The sequence below is a fragment of the Apis dorsata genome, unplaced genomic scaffold (genome assembly GCF_000469605.1).
Source record: "Apis dorsata unplaced genomic scaffold, Apis dorsata 1.3 scaffold_217, whole genome shotgun sequence".
NCBI lineage: Eukaryota > Metazoa > Arthropoda > Insecta > Hymenoptera > Apidae > Apis > Apis dorsata.
The window spans coordinates 376409-389284 of NW_006263500.1; the positions used below are offsets into that span (position 1 = coordinate 376409).

General features: G+C 28.3%; 4 protein-coding genes across 4 annotated transcripts in view; all 4 read left to right on the plus strand.

The window, feature by feature from the left end:
- The first annotated feature begins 548 nt into the window (after positions 1-548).
- LOC102680618 lies at positions 549-5227 on the plus strand. Its single transcript, XM_006615131.2, has 11 exons — positions 549-1580; positions 2101-2200; positions 2313-2423; positions 2530-2685; positions 2766-2804; positions 2901-3027; positions 3262-4120; positions 4488-4587; positions 4798-4899; positions 4959-5114; positions 5174-5227. Exons 1-11 carry the CDS (start codon positions 790-792, stop codon positions 5225-5227), a joined length of 2595 nt encoding a protein of 864 aa, XP_006615194.2. The 5' UTR covers positions 549-789.
- A 440-nt stretch (positions 5228-5667) lies between these two features.
- On the plus strand, positions 5668-7513 carry LOC102680476 (odorant receptor 4-like). The gene is made up of 5 exons (XM_006615130.2): positions 5668-6749; positions 6823-6922; positions 7002-7112; positions 7213-7368; positions 7437-7513. Exons 1-5 carry the CDS (start codon positions 5914-5916, stop codon positions 7485-7487), a joined length of 1254 nt encoding a protein of 417 aa, XP_006615193.1. The 5' UTR covers positions 5668-5913; the 3' UTR covers positions 7488-7513.
- Positions 7514-8572: 1059 nt separating this feature from the next.
- On the plus strand, positions 8573-11001 carry LOC102680345 (odorant receptor 4-like). The gene is made up of 5 exons (XM_006615129.2): positions 8573-9712; positions 10219-10318; positions 10443-10553; positions 10629-10784; positions 10850-11001. The coding sequence occupies exons 1-5, from the start codon at positions 8913-8915 to the stop codon at positions 10898-10900; spliced, it is 1218 nt and encodes a 405-aa protein (XP_006615192.1). The 5' UTR covers positions 8573-8912; the 3' UTR covers positions 10901-11001.
- A 146-nt stretch (positions 11002-11147) lies between these two features.
- LOC102680753 overlaps positions 11148-12876 on the plus strand; it is a 5859-nt gene continuing 4130 nt past the window's right edge. Inside the window, 2 exon segments of the mRNA XM_031510254.1 lie at positions 11148-12348; positions 12823-12876. The exon segment at positions 12823-12876 is cut by the window's right edge and continues 29 nt beyond it. Of these exon segments, the coding sequence (XP_031366114.1) occupies positions 11555-12348; positions 12823-12876 (848 nt within the window). The 5' untranslated portion in view covers positions 11148-11554.

The window sequence follows — 12876 nt, forward strand, 5'->3', positions numbered from 1 at the left end:
CGATGTAAGTATAAACATGTTTGCATTATTTTTATAAATTTATGATTTAAATATTTATTTTTTGTTCAAATAGATTGTTAAGACAGCCGTTGCATTTTTAAACGTATTACGAACATTAACATAAACGTTCTTTAAAGTAGAATGCAAATGAAATATTTGCTATATATTTAAATAATATCAATATAGAAATAAAATTCAAATTTTGATAATTAATGTTTATAATATAATAAAATTCATTTGTAATATTATTAATTCTACCATTATATTGTATAAATTGATATTTTACATTAAATTTAATACATGCACAATCCTATAATTTTATATATTATTTTTTGTTTTAAAATTCTTGCCGACAAACTTGAAACAAATAATTTTTATGCAACTTGTCTTATAATAATAATCTATTATTTGTGTAATGTTTTTCACAAAATTATTACAATATAAATTTATGTATCCAATATTTAAAAAACATAAAAAGCTTATTCGAATGAAAATTCATTCTTCAGAAATTGATTACTTCAACCTGTTGCGAAATGGTCAATACACTCGTGCACTACTAACGTTTGAAAAAAATCAATTTATCGATGATTCCACATCATCAACCCTTATCATATTCATAATTCATAAACCAGCAAACTAATAATCAAGAGGGGTCGAACTTCTTTGAAAAATATTATTTTCATCCACCCTTTCGAATCGAAATTCGAGCGCAAGCGCAATGCGATTTTCCATTTCAATCATCATCGAACCACCGACATTTAGTATCCAGCGAGCTCTCGAGCATCAACAATGGAAAAACAACAGTGCGTCATCGCGCAGGATGACGGTAAGAAAGCGAATTTGAGCATACAGTGGAATCGTTGGTTGTTGACATCGATCGGTGCCTGGCCAAATTTACGCAAGTCGAGAATAGGAAAATGTTATTCTTTGTTGATCAGTATTATTTGTTACGGTTTGATCGGTTTCATGCTCGTGTCTTGTAGCATGTTTTTGATGATGGAAATCAAGAAGGTATATAACAGAATCAAAATGATTGGTCCATTGAGTTTCTTCTTGATGACATTCATGAAATATTATTTGCTATTACTCCATGAAAATGATATACGTGAAGGTATCGAATGCATCGAATGGGACTGGAAGAACGTGAAACATCAAGAAGACAGAAATATCATGATCGCGTATGCGAATTATGGAAGAAAATTAGTATTTATTTGCATATTTTTCATGTATAGTGCATTTGCATTTTACTATCTAGTCTTACCGTTTAGCGTGGGGAAAATAGAAGATGGAAATTTGACATTTATTCAATTACCATTTCCTTCGTCAAGTTTGATCGCTGATGTACATTACAGTCCTTACAATGAAATCGTATTGTCCGTTCAAATTCTGACAGGTGTTGTGATGCACGCTATAACATCGGCAGCTTGTAGTATAGCCGCTGTATTCGCAGTGCATGCATGTGGACAAATGCAGGTGTTGATGAACTGGTTGGATCATTTAGTGGATGGCCGATCGGATATGAGCAAGGCTATAGATGAAAGGATTGCAAATATTGTAATTCAACATGATCGAATATTGAAGTGGGTAATATTATATATATTATGTATATTATTATATTGTTGTAAATTTTACCAAAAATTTAATGTTGTTGAGAAAAAATCCTTTAAAACAAATATAAATATGATTTGTTATTTCTGAGAGATTAAATACGATCGTAAAGGGTTGAAGTTTCTTGTTTATAAATACGATCGTATTTCATCGCGTGACAATAAGTTAGGGGACAAAAAACGTCGCAACTGTTGCCGGCATGGAAAACTTTTCAGCAACATATAACAACTTAAATATTCACCAAAGAAATCGAATCTGGTTGCTATGTACAATTAAAAGTTTGTGTCTGAAATTTTTTATTCTTCGATTTATGAAATGATAATAAATGATAATATGATAATATAAAGTACATTTGAAAATAGATGTTTATAAAAATTAGAAATAATTTTTAAATTAAAAATTTTAAAGTATTAAAATTAAAATTAAAAATTTGAATCGTTTGATATTTGAATCTTATATAAAATAACTTTTAGCATGTTTATTGTATTTCAGATTTTTGGCACTTACAGAAAAAGCGCTTCAGCAAATATCTTTTGTAGAATTTTTAGGTTGTATTGCGAATATGTGTCTTCTCGGATATTATTTAATAGTGGTATGCGATAACAAATTTTAATAGGCACATAGAATTCTACACTCAGAATTCTATTTCTATATATATTTTTTATTTTAATATTGCATTGATTATATATGTTATTAATTTGTAGGAATGGAATCCGAAAGAAATAATACTTTCAATAACTTACGTAGCTTTAATCATATCTATCACTTTCAATATCTTCATATTTTGTTATATAGGCGATTTGGTTGCCGAACAGGTAGGATATTCTTATTGGAAGCATCTGTAACAATATTTCAATTAATTTTTAAAACGATAAATTGTTCAAATAGTATTTAATAGAAATGAATAATGTCTCGATTTAGTGTCAGAAAGTCGGTGAAATGGCGTATATGATCGAATGGTATCGATTAACAGGCAAAAAAAAACTTTGCTGCATTTTGATCATTGCAATGTCCAATTCATCGATAAAATTTACAGCTGGAAATATGGTTGAATTATCCATCTATACTTTTAGCGATGTAAGTATCTATATTTTTATCTTTCATTCAAATTTATAGATTATTTATAGATTATAAGTTAAAAAATCTTAAATAAATAGGTCATTAAAACATCGGTGGCTTTCTTAAACATGTTTCGAGCATTAACTTGAACATTTTTTTATAATAAATATTTAAATTGGTAGTATGTAGATATTAGTTGTGGAAAATTCACATACTTGTATATATTGTATTAGAGATTCAATGAAACTGATATTTTAAATATGATGAAACTCATTACCCTAACCTCACTATTCCTCGTATTAAAAACAATTTCAAAAAGACATATTCATCTTTCTCATCAAGTATTACTTAACTTAACTTGTCAATTTATTTTCATTTATAAAAATAAAAGAAATGATGAAAAAAACAACAAAAAAAAAACAAATTGAAATCACTTCATCACATCAATCCATTATATCTTACTTTTATTGCACTACTGATTAATCGCATATTCTCGTCAAGATGCAACCAAACATTTGTATTATAGCGATTCGTATCAAAGAAAAAAATTCGCGCATGCGCCATTTTACCTGACTATTAGAGCTTAAACTCAAGTCATCATTTATTCGACGAACGTCCTACGTGAAGTATCTATGATGAATCAACTAAACGATCAATCTGTCTTAATACCCGTGTCTTATGTCCGAGATTACGAGTACAGCATTCAGGTGAATCGTTGGTTATTAAAACCGATCGGTGCTTGGCCGAATGTCACGAAGACCACAAGAACTAAAAAATTACTCGTCAAATTATTAAACTTTATCTGCCATTCGCTGATTATTTTCACGGTGATGCCATGCGTGATGTATATTTTCTATGAAGACGAAAATTTGAAGACCAGGATGAAGGCAATCGGGCCAACAAGTCATTGGATGATGGGGGAATTGAATTATTGTTGTCTATTGATGAAAGCAAAGGAGATTGTCTATTGCATTGAACATATAGAATATGATTGGAAAACAGTTCGAAAGGCTAGAGATCGAGAATTGATGCTAAAGAACGCCAAACTCGGTCGTTTCATCGCGTGCATCGCCGCACTTTGCATGCATAGCGGAATTATGTCTTACATCGTGATCACAGGTTTCAAAAAGATAACATTTCAAATTGGAAATGACAGCTACTCGATGTATCGGTTACCTTGTCCATTCTATACGAACCTGTTAGATGTTAGATTTAGTCCCATGAACGAGATCGTATTCGCTCTACAGCTCGTCTCCGGATTCATTTCAACCTCGGTCACAGTTGGAGCTTGCGGACTGGCTGCCGTATTAGCAATGCACGCATGTGGTCAGTTTAACGTGGTGATGTCCAAATCGGATAACTTGGTGAAACATAACAATGAGAAGAAACAGGATGAACACACGTTTCATAAGAAGCTTGGTTTTATCGTTGAGCATCATCTACGAACATTAAGGTAATTTATTAGTATATTTTTTTTATGTTTATTGATAGTGATAATATATATCGCAATGAAGTATTTGTATTTCTCAATTTGAAATTCAATAATGAATATTTTCTATAAGTAATATGAATATGATATAATAAATAAACATGCACTTATATTATTTTTCTAAACTATTATGAATATCTTGATACTTATGATGCTCATGGTATTTTTTAAAATATAGATTTTTTTTTAATTAAATTTTTTTTCTAAAATCTTATAGAATTATAAATTTATTATTTATATTATTTTTATTATTTTTTTATTTCGAGTTCCCCAATTAATTTATTTATACATTTATTATCCTATGATTTATACACAAAAATATTGGTTTCAGTCTTGTATGGTATATGGAAAAAGTTATGAATATGATTTGCTTGGTTGAATTGGTGGGATGTACAATGAACATGTGTATACTTAAATATTATTTTCTCACGGTATGTTTTAACGCAGAAATATAGAAAAAAACATAATATAATATAATATAATATTTGAAAATATTTTTACAATATTTTTATTTTAAATGATTTAAATTTTTAAATGTTTTTACACACGTATACATATACATATATTAAACGGGAAATATAATCATACGATGACTTTTCTAGTTAATTTTCGTAAATTTCATAATTTTCATAATTTCTTAGGAAAAATCAAAGACAATATTAGCTATATACGCAATCGTATATGCATCTATGGTTTTTAACATATTTATATTTTGTTATATAGCAGAGATAGTTACAGAACAGGTAAGAGAGTAAAATTAAAGAAGAATCTTATTTAAAACTTAAAATTAAATGCTCAACAGGGCAAAAAAGTGGGAGAGAAATTTTATATGACTGAATGGTATCAATTACCTCATAAAACTGCTCTCGGCTTAGTATTAATCATCTCAAGATCGAGTATGGTAATTAAAATCACTGCTGGAAAATTCATACAAATTTCTATCGCGACTTTTGCTGCTGTAAGTATTGATATGAAAACATTTTCTGTATAATCTTATATACGAACTTTATTTTTTAGGTATTTAAAGCATCTTTTGCATACCTCAACATGATCCGTACAATTGCGATGTGAATGTTTTGTGTTACTATTACTATAAAAGTTCACAGTTCTTAGGTCAAGACCATTTCTTATGCTACAGTTGAGAAGATTACCACAATCTTTTTCTGAACACATGTTTGCGTGCTCTTCTGTGACAAATTCTAACGACTAGACAAATCGATTGAATATAGAGTATTATTCAGAAAGAAAATGTACATCAAGCAATTTCTTACACTAAACTTTACTTCGATGAACATCTTAAATCCCTGATTATAAAAACTATAATTTTTTTGAAATTAATCGATATCTAGCTCACTTTTTTCTCTATTTCAAATTTTATTCTTCTTAATTATAAGATTAGAGAATATTTGTATTTATAATAATTTCATAATTTTAAAATTATGAGATCTTAAAATTCGAATAAATATTAACGCAAATTATAATTATATGTATACATATATATAGTTATAATGATGCATAATCTAACAATTTTAACATGTATAAATCTTTATAGCACTTCACGTATTCATATACTTCCCATATTCTCATACATTGCTTTTATCATACACTTCATGCACACCCTTCACTTCACACGATTACAACCTACAATTTTCAACTTACCTGAATATTTCTCCGAAAGAAATTTAACCGACTAGACGAATCGATCGAATACTAAAAAAACTTGCGCAAGCGTTGAATAATTTCACGTATATCAATGCATGAATACCGCACATTATTGTCAACTTCATTTCACGATGATGAACCAAGCCGCGATCACAGACGAAACTAAAACTAACAGTGATTACAGTCTTCAGTTGAATCGATGGTTTCTAAAACCAATCGGTGCTTGGCCTTTGTTCTCCACCACCACAAAACTTGAAAAAATCGTTTCGTTAATTTTAAATATCGTATGTTACGCGATTGTGATATTATGCGCGACTCCTAGTCTGATGCAAATAATCTTAGCCGAGGAAAGCTTTTATCTGAAATTAAAAACACTTGGTCCTGTGAGCCATTGGTTTGTTAGCACTGTTAATTACACAGCTTTATTAATGAAAAGTAAAGACATACGTTATTGCTTCGAGCATATGGAGGCTGACTGGCAAACAATAAAAAGAATGGAGGACCAACGAACGATGCTGAAAAATGCAAAATTTGGCCGCTATGTGGCCGCCTCGTGCGCCATCTTCATGCAAGGTGGCATTTTGTGTTTTTGCTTCGTGACTATATTGACGACAGAGACTATTCAAGTAGGCAACGAGACGAGAGTTCTTCATGTGCTACCTTGTGCTGTGTACAAAGAACTGGTAAACGTTGAGGAAAGTTCCATCAACATTTTTATGCTTTGTTTCCAATTTGTGGCAGCCGCCATCGCAAATTCCAGCACAGTTGGAATTTTCAGTCTCGCGGCTGTTCTTGCCGCTCATGCATATGGTCAATTAAGTGTGGTTATGGTATGGATCACGGAATTCGTGAATCAATCGAGAGAGCAAAAAAAAACAGATGATTTTAAGGAAATAGGAATGATCGTAGAACGACATTTGAGAGTGTTGAAGTAAGATTTTTTTATGATGGTTTTATATATTTTCTCAGACTTTTCTATGATTATGATATGATTTCAATTGCAGTTTCATAACATATCTTGAGAATATAATGAATCGGATATATTTTTTGGAATTGTTTAGGTGCACGATGATCATATGTATAGTCGGTTATTATATTCTTACGGTACACGCTAAAAATGATTTTATTTCTCTTGTATTTTAATCTCGTTTTATTATTATTTTGTGTTATATCTCTATTTTAGGAATGGGCGGAAAAAAATGTTCAAAATCTAACCACCTATTTCATGATGCTTCTCTCGATTTGTTTTAACATTTTTATTATATGTTATATTGGTGAAATATTGACAGAACAGGTATCAAAGTTATATACTATAAATAGTTCATGTTATAATATACATTGAAATGCAATGGATGAAAATCATTATCATAATCAATCGATTGAATTCTCAATAGTGCATGAAAATTGGTGAAGTGGTTTACATGACAGATTGGTATTATTTACCCGATAAAACAATCCTTAATTTGATTTTGATAATAGTACGATCGACTGTCGTAGTCCAAATCACTGCTGGAAAATTATTTAATATGTCCGTTTATACTTTCGGTGATGTAAGTTTGATAGTTGTATTTATAGATAATCTTTAATGTAATCTTCATGAAATATTTTACTATTTCAGGTGTTAAAAACTGCTTTTGCATATTTAAATCTGCTACGACAAATGACGTGATAAAATAAAATTTTTAAAAATATTGATATATTAAATTTATAAAATTAATTATAAAAATTAAAATTTCTTTATATATTCATTTCATTTTACAATATAATAAAAATACAATCGCAAATAAAAATAAATTACTTTTTTACAATATAATCTCAATATACAATATAATGTTACGAAAAAGTCAATTATAATGTAAGTAAGATTTTGGAAAATTTTGAAATTGAAATTAGGAATTAAGTTATTTCGAAAATAATTTATTCGAAATATCGAATAATCACGATTAATTACAATTAATCAAGATTATTCGAAAAATTGTATAATTTCTCTATAATTGTTAATTAATTATACCTGGGAATAAAAATTAATTATCGCAATAATTTTAACTTGAGTTTATCAAAGACTTCGAATAAATCAGGATAAAAAAATTTTTTTTACATCATCAATAATAAATAAAACTAATATTTTAATCATAAATAATAAATAATTTTCATTTACATAAAAATTATTTAAATATTTATAAAAATAATTTATTTCTTATTTCTTGTATAATATTAATTTTCAAAAGTTGATTAAGTTTTTATTTAAATAATAAATAACATAATAAAAAACGAATATTTTGACTAAATATATAAAGCAGCTAATTTTTTTATTTATATATAATCATCAAATAATTTCAATAATAATTTTTTTTTTTTTTACATAAAATTTTATTTTCATAACTATTCGAAATCAAGGAATCTTCATCGATTTTAATAATTTTTGGAAATGTTATAAAAATTAATATTTTGAATAATTTTTTTCTGTGTATGTTATCACTGTTCGACTTTAGTTTTCGAGATATTTATAAAAAAAAGATTGCTATTGTTTTATTTTTGACTTATTCGAATGTCTTCGATAAAATTAAATTGAAGTGACAGTTGTAGTAATTAACTTTTATTCATAGCTATAGTTGACTGTTCTTCAAACAATCTTGATTAATTATCAATCGAAAATTAATTTATTCAAATATTTCAAATAACATTATTAATTAAAGTATTTTATTTGAAACTTTAACTATTAATCTTTACTTTAAGTTTACTTTAATTATTTTTTCAATTTATGCTCATTAATGTCCAATATTACATCATTTAATATTATTGTCGAAGTAAAATTATTCATTGAGTTAGACTTTCACACTTCTTTCCAAACATTTTAACTATCGATTATCACGATATTTCATCATTTTTGAAATAATTAAATCTATCAAATGACACTGAAATTAATATGCATGTTCATCGATCATAAATGCGTTCACCACTGCAACAAGTAATAGCGACTAGACAAATCAATCAGTTCTTCCAAGAAACCTGCGCAAGCGTTAGAACTGTCACGCACGTCGTGAGAAAAATATCTTCGATTCAGTTGTGTTTATAACGTCGATGAATAGCCACGATGTCAAACAGATCCGTGGCGATAAAGACTGATTCTGATACCAACAGCGATTATTGTCTTCAATTGAATCGTTGGTTTCTGAAACCGATTGGAGCTTGGCCCAGTTTTCCCTCTACAACTAAACATGAAAGAATCATCTCTTTTTTTTTGAATGTCTCCTGTTACAGTTCTTTACTATTCACCTTAATTCCTTGCCTGCTTCATATGTTGTTAGAAGATGAAAGTTTTTACTTGAAAATGAAAGTACTTGGGTCACTGGCTCATTGGTTTGTTGGCACAATGAATTATACTACTCTATTGTTAAGAGGTAGAGAAATACGATTATGTGTCGAACATATAAGAACTGATTGGCAAACAGTAATAAGGGAAGAAGATCAACAAGTAATGCTGAAGAATGCAAAATTCGGCCGCTACGTTGCAGCTATTTCGGCGGCTATATTGCAAAGCGGAGTTCTATGCTTTTGTTGCATGACAATTTCAAGAACAGAACTCATTCAAATTGGCAACGAAACAAGGATCGTGCATGTGCTACCCTGTGCTGTGTACAAAAAATTAATAGATGTAACTCGCAGTCCTAATAGCGAACTCATCATTGCTTCACAATTTTTATCAGGATTCATTGTAAACTCCAGTACTGCAGGAATTTTCAGTCTCGCAGCTATTTTAGGAGCACATGCTTGTGGCCAATTGAGTGTAGTTATGACATGGATCACGGAATTTGTAAATAAATCGAAGAAAAGAGAGAAAATGATTTTTAGAGAAATAGGCCTTATCGTGGAGCATCATCTAAGAACATTAAAGTAAGGTTTTTGTATTTTTGTATTTTCTAAGAAGCACAAACTATATAGACTATGAACTGATAATCTCTTAATATGAGATATATAATTCTCAATAAAATTTTATATTTATTTCACTAAAAATATTTTAAATTATAAATGTCTTTGGTAATTATAAAAATAAAAAAATTAAAAATCTAATATAATTGGTTTTTAATAATTTATAAATGTTTAATAGAAATTTTATCTTAATGTTTCATCAATATTGCAATTATATAATTGAAAAAATAAGATAACATGCTAATACTGTTATATGCTATATAATGAAAAATTTTTATTGATAAACATAGTAATATATAAAAACATCAATTATTATGAGTATCGCTATCTCATCTGATCTTTAATTAAGCCATATTTGTAATATATCTTTTTAAATAAAATTTCTTTATTATGTTCTTTATTATGTTTATCATGTTATTTTTTATTATGTTCATTCAAATATCATTTTCATGATTATGTTTTAATTACAGTTTCATATCATGTATCGAGGAAACGATAAATCGGATAATATTCTTGGAAGTATTTAGGTGTTGCCTGCATATATGTTGCCTTGGTTATTACATACTTATGGTATACATTATGTAGTGATATTATAACTGTAAAAAGAAAATTATTCATAATATAATTAAAATCATATTTGTTTTCAAAAATTTTTTTTTTTTTTGCATTATTTTGTGCTTTTTAAATTTTTTAGGAATGGTCTGATTATGATAAACGAAGTATGATCATCTATTTTATGTTATTCGTTTCAGTCTGTTTCAACATTTTTATAATATGTTATATCGGCGAAATATTAGCAGAAGAGGTATCAGATTTATTATGAAATATGAAATCAGATCAATCTGTAATATAATAAATATTAATCACGAATTTTTAACAGAGTATGAAAGTCGGTGAAGTAGTCTATATGACTGACTGGTATTATTTACCCGATAAGACGATCCTCGATTTGATTTTAATCATAGCACGATCGAGCGTAGTGGTTCAAATTACTGCAGGAAAATTAATTCATATGTCTATTCAAACATTTACCGATGTAAGTGATATTTAATTACATATTTATATGCATTTTGCTTCTGCTATAATTTATTGCTATTCCAGGTTATAAAAACCGGTTTTGCATATTTAAATCTCTTACGTCAAGTGACGTAACAAAATGTATTCTTTTAATTAATGCACAGATTTATAAAATTTGAAATATAATAGCAACAATCAAATATAGGAATAATAATCTTTATTCCTATAATATATATCTTCATTCCTATAAAAATCATACACACTTCACTTAATGAATATGATAATTTATGATCCAGAATATATTCATTTTTATTATTTTTTCATATTTTTAATGAATGCACATTAATATTAATTTCAAAGAAAACGGATCATAGCACATTATATGAAAGTTTTATAAAAATTATTACATACACCAATTTTAATGCACATACAATTTCACATTTCTTTTTAAATTAATTTTTCAAAACATTAGAAACATTCTAATGAAAAATGAAATAAAATTGAAACTCATCTTCCAGAAATTTATATTTTCAACTTATTGCTATATAGCGCTCATGCACTATACAGGTTTGAAAAAAATCAATTTATTGATGTCTCCTATCGTACACCCCATCATTGATAATATATGAACAAACAAAGGACCAAGAGGGGTCGAACCCTTTGAAAAAGAATATTAATATCATTTACTCTTTCGAATCGAAATTCAAACGCAGGCGCAACGCGATTTTTCATTTCAATTGTCATTGAACCAGTAACATTTAGTATCTAGCGAGCTCTCGAGCGTCAACGATGAAAAATCAGCAAATCGTCATCACTCAGGATGACGATAAGAGGAAGACGAATTTGAGCATACAGTGGAATCGTTGGTTGTTGACACCGATTGGTGCTTGGCCAAATTTACGCAAGTCAAGAATAGGGAAATGTTATTCTTTGTTGATCAGTATCATTTGTTACAGTTTGATCGGTTTCATGCTTGTGTCTTGTAGCATATACCTGATGGTGGAAATCAACAATATATATAACAAACTCAAAATGGTGGGTCCATTGAGTTTCTTCGTGATGACATTCATGAAATATTATTTTCTATTGCTCCATGAAAATGATATACGTGAAGGTATCGAACGTATCGAATGGGACTGGAAGAACGTTAAACACCAAGAGGATAGAAACATTATGATTACGTATGCGAATTATGGAAGAAAATTGGCATTCATTTGCTTCTTTTTCATGTTATGTGCTTTCATATTTTATTTTCTTATTCAACCGTTCGGCGGGGGAAAAATAGTGGATGGAAATTTGACGTTTATACAATTGCCATTCCCTGCATCGATTTTGATTGCCGACGTGCGTGACAGTCCCTGTAATGAAATCATGTTGTCTATTCAAATTCTGACAGGTATCGTGATGAACGCTATAAGATCGGCGGCTTGCAGTGTAGCCGCTGTGTTTGCAATACATGCATGTGGACAGATGCAAGTGTTGATGAATTGGTTGAATCACTTAGTGGAGGGCCGATCGGACATGAGCAAAAAAATAGATGATAGAATTGCAAATATTGTGATTCAACACGACCGAATATTAAAGTGAGTAATATATATAATTATTTATTGTATCGTAATTATAATAAAAATTTAATGAAAAAATTATTTACTATTAAAATATCGTGTAGTTTAAAAAAAATTGTTTTAATAAAATCATAAAATTAAAATATAATTATTACATTGAATAAAAAAAGTTAGAGTGTGGAGAATTCCCCTTGTATCTACAAGAATTTTTCAATAATATATAATTTTATTGATTTCACAGGAAAATTGGTCACTGTATAAAATAAAAAATTCAAATGTTTGAAAATTTTTATTTTTTAATTTGTTAATTTTCATTAATTTGATAATTTAAAAGATTGAAATTAAATAAAAATAAAATTTGAAAATTTAAAATTTAATTGTTGATTTAAAAAAATTAAATATTTAAAAACATTAAAAATTGTTAAATTTGAAATTTTGAATTTTTTCATATTTAAATCTTTTGGCAATATACATATATTTGTCATATTTCAGATTTTTGGCACTTACAGAAAGAGCGCTTCAACAAATATCTTTTGTAGAATTTTT

Bases quoted from the DNA above. Each gene is read 5' to 3' on its own strand.
- LOC102680476 (XM_006615130.2), top strand. From the start codon at position 5,914: ATGAATACCGCACATTATTGTCAACTTCATTTCACGATGATGAACCAA. The intron at 7,113-7,212 runs GTATCAAAGTTA...AATTCTCAATAG, and splicing joins GTGAAATATTGACAGAACAG to TGCATGAAAATTGGTGAAGT. The intron at 7,369-7,436 runs GTAAGTTTGATA...TTACTATTTCAG, and splicing joins CCGTTTATACTTTCGGTGAT to GTGTTAAAAACTGCTTTTGC.
- LOC102680345 (XM_006615129.2), top strand. From the start codon at position 8,913: ATGTCAAACAGATCCGTGGCGATAAAGACTGATTCTGATACCAACAGC. The intron at 10,554-10,628 runs GTATCAGATTTA...AATTTTTAACAG, and splicing joins GCGAAATATTAGCAGAAGAG to AGTATGAAAGTCGGTGAAGT. The intron at 10,785-10,849 runs GTAAGTGATATT...TTGCTATTCCAG, and splicing joins CTATTCAAACATTTACCGAT to GTTATAAAAACCGGTTTTGC.
- LOC102680618 (XM_006615131.2), top strand. From the start codon at position 790: ATGGAAAAACAACAGTGCGTCATCGCGCAGGATGACGGTAAGAAAGCG. The intron at 1,581-2,100 runs GTGGGTAATATT...ATTGTATTTCAG, and splicing joins CAACATGATCGAATATTGAA to ATTTTTGGCACTTACAGAAA. The intron at 3,028-3,261 runs GTCAATTTATTT...CTTAAACTCAAG, and splicing joins AGTATTACTTAACTTAACTT to TCATCATTTATTCGACGAAC.